At 37.5% G+C, this 27,929-nt stretch overlaps 2 protein-coding genes and 1 long non-coding RNA gene across 8 annotated transcripts in view; 2 read left to right on the top strand and 1 right to left on the bottom strand.

The window, feature by feature from the left end:
• Window positions 1–27,920, bottom strand: part of ZWILCH (zwilch kinetochore protein) — a 75,582-nt gene extending 47,662 nt beyond the window's left edge. For 3 of the 6 annotated variants that reach the window (XR_005823462.1, XR_005823461.1, XR_005823460.1), the window contains exons 1-19: window positions 27,662–27,741; window positions 27,455–27,506; window positions 26,423–26,518; window positions 26,186–26,304; window positions 25,264–25,460; window positions 24,724–24,803; window positions 24,289–24,444; window positions 23,976–24,047; window positions 23,551–23,644; window positions 22,623–22,678; window positions 21,682–21,784; window positions 20,812–20,891; window positions 20,441–20,597; window positions 19,058–19,086; window positions 18,585–18,721; window positions 18,202–18,297; window positions 17,973–18,091; window positions 17,179–17,303; window positions 1,368–1,714 (exon numbers count right to left, since the gene is read on the bottom strand). Coding sequence is in view for 2 of the 6 variants with exons in the window: in XM_040570541.1 (XP_040426475.1) it covers window positions 17,212–17,303; window positions 17,973–18,091; window positions 18,202–18,297; window positions 18,585–18,721; window positions 19,058–19,086; window positions 20,441–20,597; window positions 20,812–20,891; window positions 21,682–21,784; window positions 22,623–22,678; window positions 23,551–23,644; window positions 23,976–24,047; window positions 24,289–24,444; window positions 24,724–24,803; window positions 25,264–25,460; window positions 26,186–26,304; window positions 26,423–26,518; window positions 27,455–27,506; window positions 27,662–27,720 (1,794 nt within the window). In the remaining 4 variants the exon portion in view is untranslated. Of the gene's footprint in view, window positions 1–1,367; window positions 1,715–14,661; window positions 14,996–16,937; window positions 17,304–17,972; window positions 18,092–18,201; window positions 18,298–18,584; window positions 18,722–19,057; window positions 19,087–20,440; window positions 20,598–20,811; window positions 20,892–21,681; window positions 21,785–22,622; window positions 22,679–23,550; window positions 23,645–23,975; window positions 24,048–24,288; window positions 24,445–24,723; window positions 24,804–25,263; window positions 25,461–26,185; window positions 26,305–26,422; window positions 26,519–27,454; window positions 27,507–27,661; window positions 27,742–27,898 lie in introns of those variants that run through there. The other 3 variants (XR_005823463.1, XM_040570541.1, XM_040570540.1) reach the window with 3 other exon arrangements.
• LOC121076318 lies at window positions 40–1,839 on the top strand. Its single transcript, XR_005823467.1, has 2 exons — window positions 40–258; window positions 1,389–1,839. It is a non-coding gene; the product is annotated as an uncharacterized LOC121076318 (long non-coding RNA).
• On the top strand, window positions 8,381–16,782 carry LCTL (lactase like). The gene is given in 13 exon segments (XM_040570338.1): window positions 8,381–8,522; window positions 9,487–9,647; window positions 9,841–9,928; window positions 10,067–10,170; window positions 10,420–10,548; window positions 11,085–11,180; window positions 11,869–11,923; window positions 12,016–12,177; window positions 12,862–13,136; window positions 13,497–13,623; window positions 14,076–14,275; window positions 14,805–14,868; window positions 15,212–16,782. Coding segments are annotated over 13 exon segments (1,719 nt in total). The 3' UTR covers window positions 15,328–16,782.
• Window positions 27,921–27,929: the final 9 nt, after the last annotated feature.

The raw sequence follows: 27,929 nt of genomic DNA, 5'->3' as shown, positions 1-27,929 counted from the left end.
CTCCTGACCTCCAGAGTCAGGCACTCCCCCGACTCTTCCCAAGCTCCGTCCGTGCTGTGCAATGCTGCCTCTTGGTGGAGCGCAGCTAAACACTCGGCACGGCTTTCCACTCTCCTCTCCAGCCTAAGCCTCCAGACCTGCACAGAAGCAAAACCAGTCTGTGTCTTCACCTATTAAGGTGTCCACGTCCTTACAATTCCTGTCTGCCTGCTGCATGTGAAAAGGACAAATGCCATACTTACCAGGACATTATTAAAGGTAAGATGTTCCAGGGGTGTGTTTTAAAACTGATAATTAAATTGGACAGCCAGAAGCACTGAATCTGAATGTTTTATAAGCTGAGTTGAATATCCATAGAGAAAAAATGTGTGATTTTGCTAATGAGCTAACTCAACTAATTCAATAATGACCTAATTCAACTTCTTCCAAAATAATTCATGAGCTCTTACTCATTATCAGTTATACAGCACACTAGGAACTTCATTAATTATCATTATTGATAGTTGTTATATGTATTTATGTTATAGGTGCAACATAAGGGTGGACTTGGAAAAAAAAATCAGCTGTGCCTTTTCGTTCCTACTCACAAACAGTGATGGGAAAACCTCCAAAAGCATTCTCAGTGTTTTGTAGTTGTTAAGACACTTCATTTTCTCTCATTCCCAAGCTTCAGAAGCTTCCTCTTTGTGATTGCAAACAGATGATGGTAGAGTCTGCAATTAAGCTAACACAAGTAAATTCCAACCAGCGGTGGCCTACAGCAGCTTCTCAGTGTTCACTTGAAATGGGGGCCAACTCTTAGGATGAAGCTATCAGCGGGAAAAGCTAAATTAAAATTGATGTTTTGATGCGGTTTCAGTGACCCTCCTTGCACCCAGGAATATCTGTAACATCTGTCATGTATTAAATACCAAGTTTGGGATTTTCAAACATCCAGTGAGCTTGGGCATTGAAAATCCAATAAGGCCCTTGAATAGATCAGTGCAAAATCTAAAGAGTTTTTACCATTTGGGAGAACAGCACTCCACAAAAGGGAGAATTTTGTGCATCCCTCTACATTCATCAAGAAACATTATTAAGAATACACAATTTAGGGGCTTGTTTGAAAACTAGGCCTTAAAAACTGAGTTTTTAGTGTAACTGCAATAGATTTTGCAGATTTACCCTATCCTGTCCATCCTTACTATACTGTGGCAGAACAGAGATGGTAGATTCTTGCATATTTTAGGTTTTCCAGAAATTACCCCAGTAGAACCAGTGGTTAGTGGTTACAGCTATTCAGTGTCACAGACAGGCATAAAATATGATGGCATGGGCTTTCATAAGGGTAGGGACTGCTAAGTAAATACGGTGTAAGTTTCGGTTACCTATTCTTGATCTCATTTCAGGGAGCACAGTTCAAACACGAGATCTTCCAAACTTCTGGAGCTGTGTTTGTTGTTGTTGTTGTTTTAAGACGGAGCCTCTCTTCAGCAGCAGCACACAGATTCTCCCCGATACAGAAAGATTTGCATCCCCTGCAGTGGCAGGCCAGCAGAAGTATCTCTGTCGTGCTGGGTACCAGCCAGTTGGATGGTACAATTCTGCTGATGGTGCCAGCCAACGTCACCAGCAAATTGCATCCCAGATGCCCTGGAAACGGTGGCGAGCCTCCTGGTAGTCCCAAGGGAATGCAGGCTCACTGGAAGCCCAGGTCAGTTGGCAGCACGAACAGCTGGAGAAAAGGCATAAAACAAGGTCAGGTCTACCAGGCTTTACTGGTAAAGGGCAAAACTGCAAACTTGAGCATATCGGTCTGGATAAAAGCATTTGTGTAGAAAAAAAATACTCTAAGCATAGGAAAAAAAATAAATAAAAAAAATCTTTAGAGTTAAGTTAATGGGCAAGCCTGGTGCATATATATATGTATACAAGTTCAAAAACAGGCTCTTAGGGCAAAATGACTCATCAGTGCTCTTGATCTCTTTTTATAGACAATAAAATGCATCCCCTACATTTCCAAACACTCATCTCTGCCTTTTGAATGCACTCAGTTGTAAGAAACAGTTCTGAACAACTCTGTTAACAGCTCTGTTCCTCCAACTGCTTTGAGTCAAAGCAACATGATTGGTGGTAAAAGAAGACATCCTCATTTAAATTACTTCCAATTTTCTATTTTTCTCTGAAAAGCAAGTCCAGGCCATTAGTACAGTTGAATGTTGGAAAAAAAGTTTCCAAAACCAGCTAATATAATGCAACGAAAGTCATGTTGTAACACAGAAAAATACAAGTACAGTTATACAAGTGTTCTTGTTCCAAGAACAATTGTAAGTGGGTTTTGTTTTGATTTTGAAAAATCTCCAATATCTCAGGGTAGTTGCAGTAGACCACACACTGGAAAAATTACATGTTTTTCTGGTCGCTGTGTAATAAAAGGATTTTTCTCTCAGAGACAGAAAAGGCCTATTCAGGGTTGGAGAGGGAGTAAAACTCACTAGCAAGAATGAAAGATCAGGAAAGACTGGGTTCCAGTTACAGTTGTATGAGGATAATTTGGTCTAGTTGTCTGAGCAGCTGTCAGGGAATTAGGAACAACAGCTTCTACTTTATCATCAGCCTGCAAAAGACCCTAGGGCTAAAAGCAAAATCAATCAGATAGCAGTTTTATGGTCTCTAGTATTATGGGTGACTCCATTTCAGGGTGTTGAGAGGTTTTGCAACATGAAGTAGAGCACAAATAGAAAATCAACTGGGAGAATAAGTATCAACTGGGTTAAGATGGAGGGGTTTTTGCAAAAGTTTGTGTGATATGGCCACATAGTAAGCCTGCAGCCAGACAGCACGTAAATACCTACATCATTTACGGATGAAGACCCACTGCAGGGTGCAGACAATAAACTGCAGATAAGCCTAAACTGAGAGTCAGTTGTGACTTTCCCTTGACTTCACAACACGCTGCAGTAAGCCAATTGCATAACCTACTTTCCAGGTTATTTTACTGCAGTCACAGGGCAATTTTGGACCGACTCCACTAAGTACATTTTTTTAACATTCTTTTTACTCACCAATAAAACAAAATAAAAGATTTTATAGCCTTGATGTGTTTCTGGCACATTTTAAAACTGCTGCTAATAAAACTTTTCCAAGATGAAACAAGAGGAAAAAATGACCCAGCTGTAGCAATGTGTTATCTCATGACTTGATTTTTTAGTTTTTTGTGAAGTTGAGCTTTTATGCAGGAAACTGGGAAAAAAACATCCCAGAATAAGATTGTGTTAAGAGAAGAAAACCCATGTAAGCACAACTCACCAAGCAGAACGGCGCTATGATTCTAGCAGCCAACATTAAACGTGGCTTGAATCATCATTTCATGCACACCAGGGGCTTGCCCCTTCTGACCACTGAAGTCAGTGACAATTCACCAACTGACTGCGGTGACGCATGAGCCAGTTCCTGAAGAAGCGGACTGGCTTCTACGTGCGGCACTGGGTGGAGAGCCAAGAGCTCTGAGCTCCGTTCCTAGCTTCGATGCAAACTCCCTGCATGATTTTGGTCAAATCTCCCGGGGCCTCGGCTTCTCATCTGTTAAGAGGGCGATCTGTCTCTGTCTGCTTCCACTGCTCTCAGAATTGTCATAGCCTCTCTCCTGGCATGCCAAAGCCTTGATTTTTGGTGTGTTGGTAGGTGTAGATGTGCTGTAACAAGGAATGACTAATGCACAGCCTTAACCAGCCTAACAGCTCCAGCATCACAGAACGCTGCAGTGACTCAGGACACTGCCGTGCCCACCTCTGCAGGAGAGAAAACTTGCCGAATCTGTGGCAAGTACTTAAAAACGTGCCTTAAGCACCAAGCACAGCTGCAGTAGGCTGACCTACGTATGCTATAGTGGCCTTTCTGTGCATCCTAAAACCCAAAGTGCATCAGCTGGTTGATTTTCAGGGATCACCTCCTCCAGGCTTGAGAAGGGCCCATCCTGATGAGCAGGGAGTCAAGCAGGAGACCTGCATGGATGCACAAGGAGCTCCTGACAAGACTCCCTCTATAGCTTTGAATGCTCTTTTCCACCTCTCAGAACAGAGTTATTATATTAACTACAGTGTTGTTTATTTTAGGCTACCAGGAAACCTTTTTAATGTCAACTATCTTTCATGAAACTGACCATGAGAGGGCACCAACACTTCTTTACAAATACAAAAACAGGCAAATAAATAATTGGGAATTTTCTTACAGACTGTATAGCTTCAAAGGCCTTGAATAGTGGGTTCCCCAAAAGCCCCCGTGTCAGGCAGCGACGTGGGTGCACTGCAACAGGAAAAAAAGCACCCAGCTCCCTAAAGCTGCTTCCCCTACAGACTCCCTTTATATACAGAGTCCCTTTCCTTAGGGCTGGTGAGTAAAAGGTTCACACACCTTTTTCTATCGATGCTGCCCAGAGCCTGCAGTATCTGTCCTACCCCAGACCTCCCTTAGAGGAGCAGTTGTTACCTTCACTGCTGCTCCTGGGAGACCCATCCCCTTCTCTCTCAGGACTACACCCCTTGCCCTTTGGTTGGGAAGTCCAGGCTGCTAGCATTCAAGGGAGAGAACTCGTTCCTGAAAGCTGGATGAGCAGCAACATCTGAAACCACAGGTTTTCAGCCCAGCTCGCCCTAGCAATAAGTTTGTTCATTTCATAGTCTTTCCAATTCATACACATGCTATTTTGTATTACAAGCCCAGCTCTCACAAGCTATTTACTGACAGCGTGCAATTTTACAGCACAGAAGAGATCCCTCTGTTTCCCAATTATAAATACATAAAGTACTCTGAATGTAAATTATTTCCATCAGCTGAACTTCTAATTTTGAAGGGCAGCTGCAGCGATCTAAGGAGCTCCCCCTGTTACTGCAATGCCCAGCCACGCAGCCCCTGCAGCTGCAGTGTGAGACCTATACCAGCAGACTGCCCTGTTCTGAACTGCTGATTTACATTGCAGAAAGCTGGAAAAACAGGGCAAAGATCAGCATTAAAACAGGTATCTAAAGCTTCCGTTGGGAATGATACTCTACTTGTACCCTAGAAAGCTGCCAGTGAATATTCATTTCATACTACTTTCATATTTTAGCAAAGACATCACCCTAACGTATTGCTCTAGAAATAAGAGAATGAAAAAGCTTATTATTTTTCAAGACTGCCTTATAAATACCCGATGCAGAATTACTCCATGTAAAAATAAAACTCTTGGCCTCCCAAAATCCCTCAGTCAAATCTCCCTGCCGAATACCATCTGGGATGCAGAAACCTATGCCAAGAGAAAAAAGTGTCTACAAATGCCCTCTTCAAGAGCAAGCCCGATTATGTATGAACATATAGATCACTCAAAAAGCTAATTCTGCTTACAAAGGAAAATATCTCATTGCTAAAAGATCTGTACGGTTAAGCTAAACCTTCTCCTGCAGCATTGACTGTGGATACAAAAGGATTGTTCTGTTTTGTTTTGTCTGTAAGTCAACAAAATGCTGTTTTCAACTGGTTGTTTCCCCTGAGGTTTCATGACAGTTCGATTAACTCTGTGCAATTATTCCATGAAAGTAATTTTACTCTAAATGCCCTGGTAAACATCTGGCAGTTCAGAGGAATCTCCCAGTTGGGACACATCAATTGAGAAGAACATCAGGTAAGCCAGAAACGAGGGGAGATGAAAATAACTCAGCCAGGGTGTGAGATAATGTAGCATCTGCAGAACAAGAGGGTCGACAGGGAGTTCTTTATAACAGCCTTACCGTCTGAACTTGATAAACCTTATTTTCTTCTACTGTATTTTTAAAGGTATGTGCCAGAAAAACAGAACAGAGGAGTTCCAAAAAGCATGTATTCATTCAAAAAGAAAATTAATTTATAGAACAGTCCACAGTGAACTGTGCATGAAATAAGGCTGTTTTTGTCAGTACGGGGTGTTGTAAAATTTTCAGTTTGTTTAAAAATGTGCTTCTTGTATAGCATGCATCATGCAAGTAGGTGAGTACTTAGAGTACTGAAATTATTTTTAATGCAGTTCTCAGGTGAAAGAGCAAAAAGATCTACTGATTTTGATTAATTGTTGTTCCTAGCTCCAATGGAGTTATTATACAAAATACAAATCAGATTGTTATAATTGTATAAAGCCATAACAAACACCCTAACATTTTATGAAAGCTATGTTCTAGCTTTGGAACTGAAATACCAGCCCTCCTGCAAAAGCATACACTCCTCTTGCCTTTGGGTTGGTCACGCTACAGAAGCCAACAATCTACATTGCAGCACGTTTTCTGCTCGCTTTGCTTCTTTTCACCTGACGATCAGTCATTGCTAACAAAAATAGGAAGGGTAATGCTAAACTTAAACAAATGTATGGACTAGGCTGAAGAGAGAGATTTAACTGTCAATGTCTAAATTAAAACCACACGCATCTGCAACGTTTTATATTAAAAATACAAATACTTAAAAGAGTATTTAGACACTGTGACCCGTAGCATGGAATAATTAAAAGCCTTTCCTTAAGGGCAATATTAAAAGACCCCTTGTGGACTTGCCGGTAGAACCAGGCCTTTTTGTAGCTTCCTCCTCATTAGAGGATATTAAGTTCATTATGTTTTTCACTTTCGCCATCCCCAGAGCAAGATTATCCACTGAGATTTGAATATTTGGCTTCATCCTCCACATTGCTTTTACAATTGGAAAAAATGTAAATGGCTGTAGTCTGTTCTCTATTTTTTTTTCTCTTGCAATTGAGTTCACATTAGAAATGCAGAGGTGAAGATTCTTTTAATTCTAAGTTAAAAGCACTAGATGTAGAAGTGGCTACATTTTCCCAAAGCAGCTTTGCAGTTCCTGAGCTAATTAGGAGACACGGTATGCTGTCTAATGAGCACAGAAGAGAGGGGAGAGAGGGAGATCTCTGAGGTCATACATTTATTACATGTTCTGAAAAGTGGTTTCTTTTTTGCCTTCCAGTTTTAACCAAACTTGTTATTTTTTTCATTTTTATCAGGAACCAATCTGCAAGCAACACAGATACTACATGGGCCCTTTGGACCTGGTCTAAGAGATCACTAGAGCTCTGACCTACAGGCCAGGGAAGTCAGTGCAAAGTTTCCCACCAGGCTTTGGCTTTGTTCCTACATTTTACATGCAAGAGTTAGATACTACCAAATTGCAGTAAAAAAGCAAGTCAGAAATAAACTGTTGCTTAGCTGAATAATGCTGCTTAGCCATGCTGTCCCATTACTGACATCTAACAGAGAAAGGTGAAAGAGCACACAGTGGGCTCATCACAGGCAATCTGATTCTGACCGTGGTTTTTCCACCCTGACTCTGTCACTTGCCCCAGCTCTGTGCAAGAAGAGCTGATGAGAAGAGATGCTGTCTAAAATCCAGTTCCCCTTCCTGCGTGTCACAGAACAACTGCAAAGCTGGTTTTGTACAGGCAGGCAAGGATGTAGCGTTTTCAGACCTTCATTTACCTGCTCTTGGGATCCCCAAGGCTGTTAAATGCTCTGACTCACAAAAGCAGTCCAATTGATTAGCTTAGCAGACAGGTCTAATCCTGTAACCCCAGTTTTCTTTTCAAAGCTCCAGATGTATTTACTCTTTGTACAATGCTCCAATGCAAAATATGATTATTTTTAATTAGATGTTTGTTCTACTTTTCCTCACTTCCTTCCCCCATCTTCAAATTCACCAGCAGAGGCTCATGTAAAGCAGGTCCTTTGAGAACTGTATTAATTTTGTAAAAACAGTACTGTTCTACAAAGCTGCTCTACAACTTCAAATAAAATAGTTATAGCAGGTCATTACTATAGTTTAACCTGCAATAGCAGTTAAAAATACAGCGCGTACATAGTAGCATACATAGTAGTATTTTAAATGACTGCTAGAACAGGATAAAAGGGACATCATCAAGATAAAAGCTGCAGGTATTTAAAATTATTAAACAAGCCACAAGGTTTGTTTCCATTACATAGCGTGTTTAGGTGGCAAGATGCTAGCAGCATAATCACCTTGATTTCTTGCTCCCACTCCCACTCACTGTTTGCAGGGTTTCAGCTACTTACATTGGTGGGAGAGTTTGAAATCCAGAATGAAACAGTTGTCAAAGACACTTTTAGAATATAGAAAATCTAAGTAACATTATGGAAAATATGCAGGCAGCACTTTGAATAGTGATAACTGCATTTCATTCTTATCACTCTGCCAGATGCTTAACTGCATTTTCCACTTATCCCAAACACTACTTTTAGCCTTCACTGAAAATCAAACCCAATCAGCAGCAAAAATAAGCTTTTCCCTCTCGATCACCCTAAGCCTGCTTTGCAGAGGGACAATACTTGACAATGCTGTTCTATTTCAGCAGGTGGGAACTTGAAGAGAACACTTTGCAATGACAAAATTAACAGGGATGAAAATTTACATTTTGAGAACATGGTATACGCTTGTGCTGGCACTACGTCTGAACACTGCTGAAGATTGCCAGTGGACAAAGAATAATCCCAGCTCCTTCTATTACGGCACTTTTCCAACAGGTACTTTTCAACTGCAGTTGACTGTCGTTTTTATAATGCTCTAGATAGACCAGTGTTTGCAAAAAAGCGCTACCAAAGTCCTTTCCTTGCCCTTCCATGGAAATAGCTGAAACGTACAGAAATGCATTTTCTGCACCTAGCCCTGGAAATGTAAGGATTGGGTTAACCCTGCACTTCCTACAGTCATTTAAAACAGTAAACTCAGAGTAATTGTTATCAGATTAATATTTTATATCCAGATCTCCCTTTCATGTCTGTGATGAAATAAGATGCACAGCATAACAAATCAAACCTGAGAACTCTTCTCCTTTTTGACAAATTATCTACAACTGATGAAAAACTACAAACTAAAAATATCCTTTGGTATGCAAAAATATTTATACACACACGTTTCATTCAACCAAAACCAAAACTTAAAAGGATATAGGCACTGATTTGGTTTTCTGCTTAAGTTTTTTTAAGTGGCTTATGAAATGGATTAGTCATGTCCTTTCGCACAATACTAGGAAAAAAAATCAGAATATTTTTAGATATTTTTGGTAACAACAGCTAAACTTCTTGTCACCAAGAACATAAAAAGTAGCAGGCATAAATAACATAAAAACATATTTTTTTCTTACTGTAAGCCACTTGTACCATGCTATCAATGCACTACTTCAGCACTGTAAAATAATAGTAATACAGCTTAGTAAATGAAAAATAGATCATTTTTTCAGTGTATCATAAAAGGATACACCTGTACTCTGTACCTCACTTTCAGAGTCCCTATTTTATGCACCAATAACATTTCACAAAGAAAACACTGGCCTCGTGTTCAGTAAGCATGCAGTCACGCACATCTCACAGCAAGCTACGCAGCAGCTGCGGAGGTGCATCAATTGCTTTCTCATATGCAAATTTAATACGAAAGAGCAGTTGGGCCAGCAAAGTGTTTGGATTGTAACTCACTTCTTCTTACCCTTAGGCTTTTCATGGGGTGTTGGAAGTTCTGCGTATCAGACTGAAGGGGCCTGGGATGTAGACGGGAAAGGACCAAGTATCTGGGATGCTTTTACTCACACAAAAGGGAAAGTGTTTAGAAATGAAACAGGAGATTCAGCCTGTGATGGCTACTACAAAGTTAAGGTATCATTAAGGAGGAACTATCCCTCTAAAAACATTCTGGAGCCATTTCATGATACTGATTTCCCATTTAGAGCTAACAACTAAGATGTAATATTTTGGTTGCCCTACAGCCACGCTGTATTAAGACAGATGAATAACTGAAGAGTTATTCTGCTTGGATATGACATATGCTAACTGGATTTTCTTTTCATAGGATGACATTCAGTTACTGAAGGAGCTTAAAGTTAATCACTATCTACTCTCTATCTCATGGCCTCGGATTATGCCCACTGGCATCAAAAGTAAGCACAACAATTTCACCATACACTTACCAGCAGTAATATACAAGCAATTTTACTTCCAAGTAAACCAGAGTTGTATTTTTTCTCCAGCTTGGAAACCAGTCCAGGTAATTTCTTGTGTGTGTGTTTAATCAGCAGAACTGAATGAGAAAGGAATACAGTTCTACAATGACACCATCAATAGTCTTCTGGAAAGCAGCATTATCCCCATCGTGAACCTCTACCACTGGGATCTTCCACAGGTTAGACAAATTGGTGAAATGTCTAATGAAATGTTTCTGATAGGAAATTTATTTCTACATTTATGGACTACAAATGCATTAGAAAAATGCTTAAAGATGCTTGCATGATTTTAAGGGTGCTTATAGTTACTTTTACTCACTTGCATTGATGTATTATTTATATTTCAGCAGCTCTGAAGAAAAGTCTTTGTTAGCTCGAAACCGACCTTTAGATAACATTACTGATTCTTGATATTCTTACTTTTGAAGGTTCTCTAAGAAAAGTATGGTGGCTGGCAAAATATAAGCATAATAAATTATTTTAATGATTAAGCCAACCTATGCTTTGAGAAGTTTGGTGACCGTGTGAAACACTGGATTACTTTTAGTAATCCATGGGTAAGTTATCAATGCTTTCCTTCCAATCACTTCAGTTGCTCAGTTCTGTTCCCAAAATTCTGTGGAAGGGACACTACAGAAAAGTAGGTTAAAAATTGTAATTTAACATGATAGATTGATGGATAGGTAGTCTTCTGTAAGCAATCTTTGTGCCCAAAAATTGGTTTCAACCAGGACTGAGTTTCAAGACACACGAAATTCCAGTGAAGTTTTGAAAAATCATCAGCTAGAGAGGAGACAGGCACAGAAATCAGACAGGCAGTTGAAATGGGTGCAGGGCAAGCTACATCAGACAACGGCAAGCTGGCAAGTCAGTCCCTATGGCTGGTCAGCAACACGTTGTTTCCAACAAGCTACAGCGTACCATCAGCCAAGCAGTAGGACAGTAGACAAACGCCAAGGGCACGAGAGGGAAAAAGGGGTCTGGAAAGGATGAAGACATTAAGAGACAGATCCTGCATGGTCTAAATCCATAGGATGTTAGCAAATTCGTTAACTGCACTGTCCAAAGAATAACTTTTTCTATGTGTTTGTAGGCAGTTGCCGAAAAAGGTTATGAAACAGGAGAGCATGCACCAGGACTGAAGCTCAGTGGATGTGGAGCGTACAAAGCAGCGCACCATATAATTAAAGTAAAATTAGAGTTGCACTTTAAATTATGTGTAAATTGAAAATTATTAGCAGACTGATTAAGCTTTTCCTCCTGCTCTTTAAACAGAAATATAGTTTAGTAATGATGTCATTTCCAACTGCCATATCAGATTTATTCAGTAGCTGAGGTAACCTGGTTTTAGACCACCAATGCATATTCAGGTGTAGCAAGAAGTCAGCCCTGCTCGATGTGACACTGTTGCAACAGCTCAGACTTCCCTTGTAATTTAAAGGTCCCTTTGAAACATCCTGTAAAACTGGTTGAATAAGAAAATTTCTAGGTTACTCTAGTAACAAGGAGTAAAATCCTGGCCTAGTGAAATGAACTTGAATTTTGCAAGTCACTTCAGTGAAGCCAGCTCTCACAGAAAAACTTTCACATGCCTCAATAAATTAGGCAAAGACATCCAAAGACCAGAGACGCTGGAATGCTGTACTGAATGCTATTACCTTTATGAGGACCTCGAGGAATTTAGGGAAGAAATATTGCAGCAATGTTTTTTTGATATCTTCTATAAAATGAAAGCTTCCACAATGTACATGAAAGAAATGATGCGATACTTCCAGATGTACCCTAATGCAAAAGCTTCTCTCCATCTTCAGTGTCTCTCTACACTTACTGTGTGACTGTGTATTTGCCCCTTTTTTCCCCCCCTCTAATTCTTACAGACTCATGCAAAGGTATGGCACTCTTACAATAGCACGTGGCGTAGTGAGCAGCAAGGTAATAAATGTTCATTCTGTGATTATGCTTCTATTTACATTAAGGGCTTAATGATTACGCATAAGCTGCAGAATTGTCATTTTGTTTTCAAGGTATGGTTGGAATTTCCCTAACTAGTGGCTGGGGTGAACCCATTGATCCTCACAGCCAAGCAGACATAGAGGCAGCTGAAAGATACATGCAGTTTCATTTGGGATGGTTTGCAAACCCAATTTACAGAGGAGACTATCCAGAAGTGATGAAGAATTATGTAGGTAAGCCTCAGCAGCCCACTATGACATGCACAAATCACGCAATTACAACACGTAACAATGCAATACCCCTAACCAATATGAACCTTAGTCAACTATGAGGACACAGGCAAGACGAAGCTAAGCAACGTGGGCTAGACGCATCCCGAGTATTCCAGGGGGACATAACAGAACTAAAATGTGTAACTGCTGTTGAGCTCAACAGTTGCCCATCTGAGTGTCCCAGTGAATGACTGGAAGCGAAGCAACCATCTTTTCAGCGATAGCCTGTTTGCAGTGGTCTAACCAAGACTGGGACTTACTAGGTATTTTTCAGTATTTTCTACCTAAGCACAAAGAACCTGCGGAATTTTTCATCGCTAAAAGCTTGCATTTCTCCAGGACCCCATTATTTCACAGATAGAAGAAGATAAGTGATGCACCTAGCAGCAAAGTGCTTCCTTTCTCAGCACATTTCCAAGCTCTTTGAAAAAAGCAGCACATGAATTCACTGTCCTCTCCATGTACTGTACCTGACTTATTTCTGCAAACCAAAAGGAAGAACATTTATTTCATCTAAAGGAAAAAGCAAGCAAACTAAGCTGTCCTCTACACTAAATTCAGGAAAACCATACTTATTGTTTGTCATTTAAAGAAAACAAGATTCTGTGCTGCTCAGAAATATGTTTCCTGTATTTATTTTGATAGGTAGGAGGAGTGCCCAGCAGGGCCTGGGGACATCAAGGTTACCGACTTTCTCAGTGCAAGAGAAAAGCTATATTAAAGGCACAGCGGATTTCCTGGGAATAGGCCATTTCACTACACGGTATGTTACACAGAAGAGCTTTCCACTTCTACAAGTGTCCAGTTACCGCACCGACCAGGATCTGGCAGAACTGGTGGACCCAAAATGGCCAGCGCCAGGCTCAAAGTGGCTATACTCTGTGCCTTGGGGATTCAGAAGATTGCTCAACTTCATTAAGGTGATTACAGAGTATATCTTTAAAAAGAAAAAAGAGTCAAGTTTCAAGCAGGAGTTCCACTTTTACTGTAAGGACAGATTTTCAACAGCTTCACCTATATATTCATCTACTTAAACTGGCAAGTTTCTTTTTTTCTTTTTTTTTTACTGACAAACTTCATTTTAGTTTAGAGCTATAGAATTCAGTAATTTTAAATTGTAAAAGAAAAAGTTACATTCCTAGTTACACATTCTTCTTATTAAAGATAACTAAGTAAATCTAGAAAAATAGCTTTAAAGCATTTTAGTAAGAATTTCATGTTCTGTCAAAATAAAGTGATTTTATTCCTACAATCCAATTTAAAGACAGCTCTGTTTGCAGACACAGTATGGGAACCCTCTGGTTTATGTGACAGAGAATGGAGTTTCAGAAAAGGTACAGTGCACTCAACTGTGTGATGAATGGCGGATAGAGTATCTGAAAGGATATATTAATGAAATACTAAAAGGTAACTTTAAAAGCATGTTTTTCACTTTTCTAAAAATTCTTATAATTTACATCATAGAGAAATAAATATTCACAGATCAGACTGGACAGCAATCTAGACTACTGAATTCTTTCACAAAAGTGATTCAACCTGACCAAATGTACTCGTGCTAATAAATACAATAACCTACACGAGGTCAAATACTGTAATAGAGCATCAGTTTCGGTAGAAAGGAGAAATTGCACCTAATTATCATACTTAGGGAGCTCTTCGTACCTTTAAGCTAAAGATAACGTTTTCAAAGGATCTAAATTATTTTCTACTTTGTCATTTTTCTGTCCTCCACCCCTTCCTCCTGCCCTGTCCCCCACACCCCCACTTCTCCTATAAAACGAAACGCTTACAGAACCATATTTTAAGGAAGACAAACACAGGCAATAAATTTAACAGAATAATTTGTGTTCTGTTTACAGCTCTAAATGATGGTGTTAATGTAAGAGGTTATACTGCCTGGTCTCTGTTGGATAAGTTTGAATGGAACAAAGGTTTCTCTGAAAGATTTGGATTTTATCACGTTGATTTCAAGAACAAGAACAAACCACGATACCCAAAAGCATCTGTTAACTACTATAAAAATATTATTAGTGCAAATGGATTCCCAAATCCAACAGAGGTAATGTCCATCACACTTTTTTGTGTGTGCACGCATGCTGTGTATGGAAACTATCACACAGCTTCATGAAACAACTTGCATGAACATAGTACATGAAATTTGACGCTTTGCTACTGTAATTTAGGGATGTGTTATATATACTTATGCCTCCAAGAGTGGAAATGGCCTCAATTACTGCTTCTAAGGCATTCTACAAACACTAATTGGACTTAATTATGTGATAAAACTTTTGAATCGCAAGTTAAAAGTACTTGGTTAGGTTTCTATGCAAAAAATAACACATACGTGATACTTACCTGGAAAATAACATGGAATGGTATGTGCTTTTTTCTTTTTTTTTATTAAATAACTAAAATGCATTCGAAAAAAAACAAAGATGCAAAGAAACTTTCAGAAAATCATGTATTCACAGAGTAAAATACTTTAAAGTGAATTGTAGTGGACAAATGTTCAGGGACCAAGAAGCTGCTGCTGTGAGTAAGACAGAATATTGCAGTCTAACGGAACTGCTGCGTTTCAATCTTCTCAGGTGGAAAACTGGCATCAAAAGGCCATGGACACTTGTTCTATCACACACCAGCTCCTTGATGCAGGTAATTATGTTTATTATTTCCCCTGAAAAATCAAAGGAACAGTAGAATACTGCTCATGTACTGAAGCTCATTCAGGGTAAGCAGAACTTTGGCAGCCCATTGAGCACTGACATCTTCAAAAATTTACCTTAGAAACAGAAGATGAAAATATGTTATGGATTTGCTCCAGCTTTTACAGAGCAACAAAAATGTTTGCTTTATTTTACTTGTTATTTATGTTAATGTCAACATCTGACAAAATAATTTTAGGTTAAGGATTTTTTGAATATTTATGGCTATCTCTAGCCTAACAATGAGTGTATTGCTGAAGTTTCTTACATATTATTCATTTCTCAAATTTTAGATTCCTTGTTTACTCATATGGAAATGGTGACAGAGATCGTTCTTCCTACAATTTTCACACTCTGCATACTCATCAGTATTGTCCTACTACTCTTCTTCCTTCAAAATCATAGCTAAAATTGCACACTTGGACACATCTTCATTTTGCATAATACAATGCAACTGTTTCATTATATTGTTTAAATCTTACCACAAATGCCTCTTTTTGTACCATTGTAAAGGTGAAGGAATATTACTTTACCTGTCCACATAGCACTGCTTCTAATTTTTAATACTTAATTCTCAAAACAATTTAGAAATTTTATAAAAACCCGAAGTACATCTTTTTTTCTGCATTATTTTCTACACATTTTAAGTAGCAGATTTTGTTTCTTGTTATTTTGGAAACTATCATATATTTTGTTCACCAGAACAATAGTTAGCTAAGTGTAAAGCAGCTCTAAACTTGTCAGTACAAATTTCAAGTGATTATAAAATATTTTATTTTATTTTTAATATTTTATTTATTAAAAACTATTCTGTTTTCAATCTGTTCATCATTACACTTTTAATTATCATGTAGCTGCTATTTGAAAAGAGATAAACAGAACTGTAAAATGGAAGGGGACTTAACTATTCCAATAGCACTGCTTAAATATTAAACTCTTATTTCATGTCTAAACGTTAGGATAATATATGCCTTACTATTTAGGTGTGGAATAGAATTAGTTGAAGTGATTTATCAAAGATAACTGCTGTGTCACATTTAAATTACAGAATCTTTTTTTTTTTTTAAATAGGGAACTAGGTTTACCTCATACAACAATATATTTTATTGCACACACAAGTATGTAACATAAGTAATCCAAGCCACTTCCAGAATATAATTTTCCACTACAAATTCACTCAAGTAGGTACAAGTTAAATACATGATTACACAAAAAAAATAGTTCCAGATTATGGCCAGCTGGCTACATTTGTCTTTGGCATTGTGCTTGAAATCACTCCTCTAAAGCAAACCAATAAACCAGTTTCCAACTTAGCTCTCAATACAGCTTCAACACTGCTGTACGTATACTGAACACAGCAGCAGCACATATATACAAAAATTCTTAGCTTCTATTCAAAGGCATTAACTATTAAATTGATAGTTATTCTTTTAAGATGCAATAAACTAAAGAAAGGAAGGAGTAAGAAATAAAAATAAAAAATAAAATTTACTGAGGAGAAACGAGAAGTGGTAGATGCTTCAGTTTTTAAATGCATGAATAAGAAGGTTTTTCTTATTCTTACTTATCAATAGTTAAGAGTTTTTTAAGCAAATACTTCCCTCTCAAATTAATCAGCATAGACTATATAGTTGGTTATACTACCAAAAGGTTGCATACAGTATCTTATTAATGTACGACCATATGTAACTGTCAGTAATTAATCCCAACACATTTAAGTGATTATGCTTATCCAGCTATACTGAATAATTCTGAAGAAAGTAATGTAAAAGTATATATGACACCATCTAAAGTAATTCACTCTGCACTAAGGGAAAAACTGAATATGAGCAGCAGAAATAAGTATATCCAAGAATACTGCAAAGTATAAATACAGGAATGAGGAAAACCAAGCTGTCACAAGTTCATAATGCCCTTGATGAACAGCTTTCCAAATATATCGGAAGGATGAAATATCGCTTGGTACCAGAAAAACGTGGCAATATTGCCTGTTCTGTAAAAAACAAAATAAAATTTTAAATCCCAAAGTGTAGAACTTTATTGAATGTTTGTAAATTTATGAACCAAAATATCTACTATATTTTCAAAGTAACTATACTGTACATTCATAACTGCACAATATTTACAAACTAGATGGGTACAGATGAATTATGGCTGCTTATGTCACATGAGCATACTAAAGCAAATAACTCAGTAAGATGTATTGTTCTTCAAATCAGAGAATGTTGCTAAATATACTGAACTTTCCCCTTTACTGTACCTTTCCAGTGCCTGCCTGGAGAGTAACATCTATTTATGTGAAATGCACCTGACTGCAATTAGTCATTGTAATAAAATACATTCTTTCTTCAGTGCTTCCATTAACTGTAGAATCGCACAAGAGACCTGCAGAGATGAAAGATATGGTTAGCCAGAGTATTTAGTTCACGCAGTAATTTTGAAAACAGTTCTTGAAGCTAAGTTTTAGTGAAAGTACTTCATGACAAAAATTGAGAAAGATAGGAAAGCTTTACCAAAGCATTACTCTGTAACAAATCTCCTCCACCCAAGACAAAGAGGCAAACCATTTCTATACCAGTCTATATTCTGAATTCGTCCCTGTCTTTATGCATTTTCACTTATCCTACATTTGATTTTATGAAGCAAGGCATGCCTTCTCTCCTTAGTGCCTGTTTGCTTTTCAGACTAGAGGCCAGCATTCAGTAACAGGTAAGTTTCTCTTCAAACCCGTCCTCAGATAAACTGGCAAAGATATTAACAGTTATAACATACTGCGGAGAATACTAAACAATCATGTCTTATTTAGAACTCTTCTGTCATTTTAACTCCAAAAACATAACTCAGCAAAAGTAAGAAGGCAGGTCACAACTTTCCAAAAATCTTTTAGATGCTATAGATACCATCTCACATTTTTACTAAAAAAACAAACGCTGTTTCAGTTTTGCTGAAGATATAAATAAGAAAAAGTATAGACCCACTGAACACAGTATAAAAACTGAATTTCTTTTAAAATGTTTACTTTCATTACTTCATTTCACCATACATATTCCTTACCTATATTGTTTGATATCATATGTTCAACAGGAGGACTAGTACTAACTTGCCATGTTGTTTTAACCTCCTTTTGGCCATGCCCACTACTTATGTCCACCTTCCATATTTCTGGGTGATCACTGACAAAATAATCAAAAAATGTTAAAATTTAATTAGGTATTCAGATCTGAACTCACAATCTGAATTTTAATGCTACTGTTTAATTTTAAAACACAGAAGATTATCTTACTTTTGATAGAACTTCTTGACGAGAGCTGGCCTGATTGGCAGTTGAAACACATGCTTCTCATTTAGAGGGTTTTCCTTATAATATTTCAGACAAGTTCTAGAATAATATAAATCAACTAGTTACAAACATTCTTTGGAGAAATACTTGTGTGACACGGCATAAGCCTTGTCCAAAATTAACTAGATCCTCAGGTTGTATAATTTAATTTGTTTTATCAATTTTAATCACAAACCAAAATTTAATAAGAAGATCCAGCTTCTGCAGTCTCAATCATCAGCATTCAGGAGGGTTGCTTTTTTTTTTTTTTTTGAAAGTTTCTTTACAACCATCAAAGAATTTATTTGCTCGTACTATTGAAAAGGAAAGTAAAATGAAATAATTACTGTGTCAAAGGGAAGAGGTTCTCATGTTTAAACTGAAGTAAGACTGTACAGCTGACCATTATTTCCAGCATATGGTGAAGCTTCTGAACACGATGAACTTGTTCTTGTAGATCTACTGATGTGGAAATGAAGTAATCCTGGAACAGCAAACAGTTTCCACTCTTAACTGGACACTCAATTTCTACAGACACACAACATACTCTCAGTTTACTAAAAACATTTTCTTGCTTCTTTTGAAAAGCAAAAATATAAAGAATAGCCCAACAACCAGAACAAAGTCAGAACTATACTGCCTGACGACTCATACCAGATACCTAGGAAATAATATATAAACTACATAATTACAATTTTGCAGGATAATGTCCCGTCCCCTTGATTTGCAATTCAGTTACTCAACTTTTGGGAAAGATGACTTGCATCCCACCATCAGCTAAGTGTGCTCTACTTTAAAAGTTAAAAGTAAAGAAACTCACCAAATAGGTTAATGTTGCAAGTTCCTGACCTGTAAAGTGAACAGGAAAAAAAGATTACCCCACATTGTCAGATGACATACAAGCAACACTCAGGTGATCTAACAGGGAATTTCAAAACAAAAAGACAGCCGTTAAGATACTAAGATTGAGGATGTTATTTATTGGCGATTACTCTTTCAAAATAAGAAAAAAAACCTGCCAAGTGGCATTGTCTTACATACCACCAAGGCTGCACAAACATGGAAACACAATGTAGAAACCTACTGTATACTTTGAGACAATCAACCTCCTAGAGACGTACAGATTTACATATAGCAAAAATGAGCAAGCAAATTAAAGAAAGAAAACAGTGTGACAAAGCAAAGAAGAAATCAAGAAGTGAAGAGATGAAGAAAAAGGAAGTGGATAACACCACTGGTAAACATGACACCCCTCCCAGATTCAGAAAAAAATACACCTGTAATACTGAAAATAAAGCCACAATGTTTTCAAGAAAAAAAAGTACTTTATGAAAATCATTCCAGCCTAGTTTTTGTTTCGAGAATAAAATATGTACAAAAAAGTATCTAATTACTGCAGACCATACAAACACAGCTATTACATACAAACACCCTTGCCTGATTTCCTTTTAACCCTGGTAGACCATAGAAGAAAAGACAAAAAGAGCATGAAGGTCTTATTTTATCACCTACAGCAAACAGATAGGAAAACAAAACAGTCCTGTTACATAAGTCTGGTATCATTTTACACTAAGTAAAACCTTGAGATTTTTTTAATTAGAAAAAAGAAATACACAGCTTTGCTAAGTGTAGTTATTTTGAAACATATTCATTTTTTAAGTTTGGAAAAATATATACAACTGGGAAGTACAAATACCAAGGATACTGGAGATGGAAATTCAGCAGATGGCAGGCAGAAGTGAGATCAAGGTTACCACAAACTTCATTATTTCATTGAATGGCTCAGGTCAGAAAGGACCTTAAAGGTCATCTCGTTCCAACTCCCTGCTGTAGGCAGGGATGCTACCCACTAGATCAGGTTGCCCAGGGCCTCATCCAGCCTGGCCTTGAACACCTTCAGGATGGCGTATCCATAGCTTCCCTGGACAACCTGTTCCAGTGCCTCACCACCCTGAGTGAAGAATTTCCTCCTAACCCCTAATCTAAATCTCCCCTTTTTTTAGTTTTGAAAGTAGTGAAAGTTTTTTAAGTATTGAAAAGCTGCAATGAGGAGACCCAGGAGCCTTCTGTTCCTCTGGCTGAGCATCCCCAGCTCTCTCAGCCTTTCTTCATAGATGCTCCAGCCCCCTGATAATCTCCATTTCCTGCATGAAGTAACCTTTTCCCTTTAACTTCTAATCATGTTAGTATATACTAGGCTTACCTATGAAAAAGCTGACGTAATCCTTCTTCATCTTATCCAAACCAATCTCTAGGAGCATTTGAACTGGAGTGATGCCACTGAGGAAAACGGCCTCTATCTTGCCATGGTAAGACTGCTGAATCAATTTACTTAGCAAACTGCTACTCCCTTGATGAATCTGAAAATTAAAACAGTTTTACTATGTTGTAGCTGTGTACAAAACCTCATAATACTAGAAGTACAACACCACGGAAACAGAGACAAACTGTAACATGCAAAAGTAACTTAAAAGCAACGTAACATGGAAATAAGGGGCAGCTAAATGAGAAAAATCATGTTCTCCTTCAAGCAACTCAAAAGGATAAAATTCATTGTGAAATACAAATACATACCCATGGCTGTACTTCACCATGTTTCAGGGATTTTATGATCAATGTGAAACACTCTACCAACTCCTGATAGGAACTGACACCTTAAGAAAAATGATGCAATATTTTATTTATCAATCCAGGCTTTCCCTTCAGCTGTTAGATCAATAACAGGCCAATGCATACTTGCAAAAACTAAACTGCTCATTTAAAAAAATGATAGCTGAAATGACAGACTGCATTGCTTTTTGTTAAGTTTGTCATATTGTGACTTTGAATAGGGTTACTCTAAGGCAACAATGATCAGAAGAGACCACTGAAAAGCATAACTGTTTGAGAACAGAATATGACATAAGCTGCTTGTCCTGTAACACTTTTGTCCACATTCACTCTCTACACATTGCGACTCGGCACACTTTATAAAATTAGCTGAATAGCATCATTTTAGAATATGAAGAATTAGTATCTCCTTATATAATAGCACTGTAAGTGCTATTACAAGAATAATAAAATCTGTATGCAGCTTCATCAACTTTAAAAACTAGTCCTTCAGATCTAGAAAGACAATTTTATAAGTATTTTATATAAGTATAAACTTCTAGAGCTGATGCATGCTACTGATTATTTAGTACCTTTTAAAATCAAATAAAATTAAATATAGTATCTCCTGCTAGATGTTGGTTTATATGTTGTAAGAATCATCTTACATACCTAAAACTAGCTCTTTTAGAAAAAGCCTGTTGGTAAAAATCTTCTGAAGAGCTGATCAGCCCTTAAAACTCAAGAGACATTTACATTCATTTCATCAAGAAAGCAATACAGTATGGTAGGTACACAGAAGAGAAGAATTAAAGGGCAATGGATGGGGTTAAAAAAGAAAAAAAGTCTACTTACTTCTCATTTTGCACCATAATTGTTCAGCAAAATCCAGGTCTCCTCGTTCACTGAAGATTGATTTTATTGAACTATCCACTGCAGCAGTGTCAGATTTGATATTCTGAAAGAGGTTAAGTAAAAAAGTATGCCTAAGATTCAAAGGCCTTATAAATTCAAATTCCTTCCAGAGATTAAAACTGGGTGCGTTACTGATTTTTCCCCTCTTCCATCCAGGGAACGTACTCCATAGAAGCTAGCACTGCACGGTAATTTAGAAGCATATTTTTATTGAAAAGTAAAATTAATTCTTTTCGTGTTTACCACCCTGGAGAATTACTAAGTTTAGTCCAGGAAGTGAAGTCTACTGTTGGAAAGATTTTTTGATGATAGCCAAGTAAAGACTGTCTTGTAAAAAACACCTGCTTAGCTCAAGATGATCTTTTTCAATTTACAGTGGCATGATGCACACAGCATCAGTAAACAGCCAGAACACAGGCCAGCAAAGTAAGCATAGACCATATTTTGTGACAGGATACCAAGCTCACAGATGATTAAATAACAGTATATATAACCACTATATATATAGTGGTTAAAAGGGAAGGGAAAGAAGCAAGAAGGTATAGCTCCAGTACCTCAGAGACGCCGCTGAATGCTAAGTTATATCAAAAATATGTTTAATGGACACTGGTAGAGCATTTAGTATTAAAAAAAAAAAAGGGAGTTTCGTTGAAGGTAAAAATTATAGTGAACTTACTAGAGAGCAGCTATGGAACTTGTAACTTTATGTTTTCATCCATTATTTTTAAAAAGAAAAAAAAAACAGAAAGCAACAGATCTTTATTCTTTATGTCTATATATCTACATATATGCCTAAATAATATACAAGACATAATGAAAATTTAGAATAACTACTTATCAGCAGAACAAGGTGACAAAAACCTGTAGGAAATTGCATATACCTCTGTTTCATTCTCATTTCCTGATACACAACAGCCATCCAGTTTCTTCTTTAAATCTAGTAGAGGAGAAAACGAAAATCACCACTATGAAAAAAATATAGTCGAACCAACTGCATAAATCCCCTGGTACACCATAATTAACAAACACTTTGCTGGGTGGCTAATAGACAAAATGTATAAATTTTTAATTTTTTTCTACTGAGCAACCATATATTTTGAAAAATAATTTCTTAATATGTTTTATTATAAAATACACGTTTTCTCTGTATATCTTTACTACATTCTTGTAGCTAAGCATTAACTCCTTAAATTCCAGTGATGAAGGAATAAAGATTAAACAGTGGTCTAATAATCGTCTCTGTTTTTCTTCCAAATTCATTTGTCAGAGATTGTTTTTGTCTGTTTCTCCAAGTACTTTCTACACAAAACTTTCTGAAAAATATACTGTCACATTTGAAAACCTTTTGGTGCATTCCTACATCTGATTTTCTTTTTAGATTCATTTTCTAATATCTTAAACTTCTGATAAGCAGAATTTCACAGCAGTTTTCAGAAGCAATCAGTAATTTTGGGTGCTTTATTTCAAGATATCAAACTACTGTTGTCCACCACCACTCCTTGGGAACCTTCGCACTTTTAACACTCATATGCATGTCAAGTAACTTGAAAGATGCACCCAGAACTTGTCCAATTGTTTTTTAAACATAGTTCTCTCATTTTATAAAGAAAAAAAATTATTTCTTTTTTACAAGGTATTGGGACAAAGAAAATTTCAGAGATGTACCGATTAACCTATTTAACTGCTCTGTGCAGATTATTTAAGAATATAAATTACAATCTCTAATACTTTGAAAATTAAATATTGGAATTTCCTTTGCTTCTATGAAACCTGACATTCCTCTCTTCCCACACAACAAACAGAAATTACCAGTCAGAAATCCTTGGACCAGTTCAAAAGCTGATTTGGACTCTAAGGACTCAGGCCATTCAGTCACACCTGTCTTCAAACCTTCAGCCAAAGTCTAAAAGTAGCATCAAAAACAAAACACAAAACAGTTCTTGTTTAAGGTTCTGCATAGGTCTTTCTTCAAAATGTAGTTAACTTCTCCCAGAATCATACGTCTCTGTACAGCTAACTATGAATTTTGAAACTTCTCAGATTTCCTGGCTTTGCAATTCACAATTTGTTCTCTGTGTATTCCAGATTCCTGAAACTGAATTCAAAGTTCATTCTGAACTAAATACTTAAAGGTATCTTTGAAACACCTGATGGAGTTTTAAAAAGAGTAAATTATTAACACAAATTCACCATTCCACGTACATCTGAAATTGGAATTTCTCATTTATACTTACAAGGAGAAACTGCAGTTCTCTATACAGCGGATATACAGGACTCCTGGGGTCCCCAGACTCCAATGAAATATTCTGAAAGTTCCAGAAACTTATGTCAGGCTCAAGCTTTAGAAATCAAGTATCCAAAGATTTTCATTAGGGAAATGCAGATTAGCATAATTAATAGTTTAGCCTATGAACACATTGTATTGCTTATATAAAGAATATCTCTTACATAAACAATAAACAAAAATGGCAAGAGCCAAACATATTTTCTATTCTTTACACTATTCATGATATAAGCAGTGGAAAGAGTTTGAGCTCCTCGACTTACCAGTGTGGCAGCTGCAGTAAGTGGGGGTGGCTGCAGAATCTTATCTACAGTATTCCACGTAATGTCAATACATATATTGCTTTCAGATTCTACAATTGTGTCCTCTATTGCAGCAGCTCTAATAAGTTCATACTGAGCAAATCCTTTTGTCGTCACCTAAAATAAATAGATTTTAAAAATTATTAAGAAGCGCAACATCATTTGGTACCCCCACAAAATATTCTGGAAGTATTTCACACACAAAAAATTGGCTAATGTGAGACATACTATGTAATATAAGGAGCCCAAACATCACTTCAAAATAGATTATGGTATCTTAGGGTTATGCTGAGTTTCTAAATAACATCTACAAAGCTTCCCAAAACCAGTATGATAAATGCGAATACAGAGGTTTTAGAACTTAAACTGGAGGCATGACGGACCATAGAAACCTACAATAGATGAATGGTGTTTGACTTTATGTGCCATTTTGAGTTCCTCTAGGTTTGCAAAACAGGTTTTATCAGCTGTAGGACCTGGGAAAGGAAAAAAGTAAGAATCAAAAAAAAAAAGAACCAGTTGCAACATGATGTAAGTCATATTTGCCATGCAGAATTAATGCTCAAATATTCTATTTGGACTCATGTTGTCCTTCAGAAAGCTGTCATTTCTCTTGCATCTACTCTACTGACAATAAAAGCTGATGTCAACATTTAAATGTTTAGTAAGAGTCAGTGCTAGATGATTGCACCTGACTGAAGGTAGGCCTGCACAGATACTGCTGCTGTAAGTATATTTAAATGTTATTTCCCACACTGCACAACAGACGTCTTTCTCTTTTCTTTCACAAGAAATAAAAATTAAAACCACACATATCCACAAACAACGAGGGAGCAGTACCAAGCCAACATCACACAAAGGCAAAATCCTTATATTTGTATTCCCACATTCTTAAGCCTTCCTCACGCAATTTTACGCGTAACATCATAATCTTACCGTTACATGTAACCATATAGATATTGATCCCTGTGATTTTGTTTCCAGCTTTGAGAGGCTCAGCTCCAAGCCAACAAGTACACTCTGGATCAGAGCCATCACACCTTATCCAGAGGGGAGGAAGCACAGCCAGTTCACTTGTCTTCAAATGGGTCATGTTTGGATTTTGTGCCATTGTATATAAGGAAATCAACTGCCTAGAGGTATGAACAGGAAAGAATCAGATGCCAGCAAGTATAACTAAATCTTTCTCTTACATAAAACTTTGAATAATCAGTAACACTTAACTCTTATCTGCCCTGCTTCATGAGCAGACATTAAATCATTTTACAAAAAGAATGCAGTATTATAATCCTCTTTTTACAGGTAGAGCAATGAAGTCATGAAAAAAAAGTAAGGTATCATAACTGATAATATATTTAATACAATACTTTCATTTACACTAACAATTCTAAAACTGTAATTGAATTTTACATTTCAAGTGTTTTAAAAGGGTAAGTTAGTTAATCAAACTAGTCACCATGCTTTGGTACCGCGCCTTGGTACCAAACAGTCAAAGATTAAATCCCAATGAGATTTTTTAAACAGAACTCCTACAAAACCAAGCATTTAAGTCTTAACTAAACTTTCTTTGTGCATCTATGTTCAGGCAGTCCCATTAACCAAATGGGACAGGCCACAGGTGCTTTTCCAGTACTTGGACTTTAGTTACACTTCATTAGGGATACTTCTACCGGGGGAGGTCATTTTGGAGGATGAAAAATGCTCAGCTCATCATTAATCCGATGAGTAATTTGATTTTGAGGGATCAAAAATAACACAGGTGCTGAGTACCAGCAAGAGAGACAACAGTTAGGAAAAAAAAAAAAGAAAGAAAGTTACATTGAAATAAGTGGATGGAGGCAGACTTTTGTGCACTTACTTTGCCCTTCCAACAGAAAGAGCGACTGGTCCAGCACTGTCCTTTGGCAAAAGCTCAGAGGCATAAAGAGCATCATCTGATTTTGATTCTTCCATTGGGTCACCTCCCTCATTGTGGCCCTTTAAGAGAAATGCACAGATGAGTCTAAAAATAGAAGATATGTAGAAATATTTGATAGGAATAAATTAAAAACTTTATATTACATTTAAAAGTTTAACAAATGTCATACACACTTACTGCTTTTTGCAAAATATACACCATACTACTTCCATTCCAAAATCTTTCAATGGGACTTTTGCAACCACGACCAAACAAACAGATCTCTACATCGTTCTGGAGGAAAAAGAAAATAAAAATAATACACTACGTGTAATTGATGTATTTCAGCAACTTTGTAATACTTCAAATTGTAAAACCAACGAATTACTTAAGTCTTTTTCCAACTCCATTGCTACCACTCATGAATCCAAGGCTTTCTTACTTCAGGAGAACAGTTACTGCGTGGGCAGTTCTTGGCGTTCAGTTCCACGAAGACAGAACTGAATATTAAAGCAACTGTGAAAACGCAACAACTTTCAAATAACCAACATAGAAACCTTCATCTTTAACACTTTGGTTCTTTGAGAAAATGAAGTTTACCCAGATGAACAAAAGTTCAGGTATGAAGATATTATCCCTCAGATAACAAGGGATCATTGTTGTCAAGTAGCAACTACAGTCAGTAAATATCTTTAAGATATACACATTTAAAGTAACATTTAAAGTCAATTGATCTCTGAATTTCTCTTGAGCGCGCTAAACATTGTTCGTAGACATCAAATAACCCAGGCCTGTTCTTGGGAATGAAGGAATACCTTTATTTGAGCATCGTTTCTCTAAGAATACAGGGAAGCATCACTTGATCCATCATATCTACTTGGTTTCTCATATTACTCTATCTTTAAATGATCACTTGATTTTATTTTCAAACTACTGCCAAACTTCTAAACCTTGAGATTAATTTCTTGAGCCAGCCCTGCCCCACAGCGCCCTTGTACTCACTTGTTCCTACCATTCTTTTAAACAAGTTAAACGTTAATAAGTGCAAAGAACTGGGGCCAGGCCGGGGGATGCTGTGAGGTAAATTCAGTATAACGCCATCCCTGAGGTGAATTCTATGGTTCTAATTTCCACTTCTGCGCGGTGCCCACACACCTGCTTCAACCGGGACCAGCAGCCGCTTTGCCAACACACAGACGTGGTTTCGAGGCTTTATTTCTACATATTTACCTCAAAGAGATAGGGGTGTTCAGGGATGCTTTTCTTTCCTTCTTCATATACCCTGAAACAAAACGAAACATTAACTACTTGGGATCTCCCTCACAGAATATCCGCCTCCGTACACAAAAACATCCGGAGACTCCCCAGGAGCCCCCTCCCCAGGCCCGGGCCCGTCGGGGTTTCTCCCCGTCTCCCTCGGCCGGTCCCGTCCCGCACCGGAGGAGCTCTCGGTACAGCTCCGTCCCCGCCGCCCGCCGCGCGCGTCCCGCCGCCATCGTCGCCGCCTCAGCCGCGCCTCTCCCGCCCACCCCGCGCCACGGCCCGCCCACCGCGGCCAAAAAATTATTTTTTTCCCATCTAGGCAAGGATTTTATTCGGTTTTATTCTCTGCCTGCGCCCTTCTGTGGAAAAATAATAATAATAATAATTTAAAAAATCTTTTAAAAATTCAACTTTTGTGAGACTGAAAGGGCCGTCACGGGAA

The sequence above is a fragment of the Cygnus olor genome, chromosome 11 (genome assembly GCF_009769625.2).
Source record: "Cygnus olor isolate bCygOlo1 chromosome 11, bCygOlo1.pri.v2, whole genome shotgun sequence".
Classification (NCBI taxonomy): Eukaryota; Metazoa; Chordata; class Aves; order Anseriformes; family Anatidae; genus Cygnus; species Cygnus olor.
The sequence above is the reverse complement of the archived record's forward strand: the minus strand, read 5'-3'. Positions and strand labels throughout refer to the sequence as shown.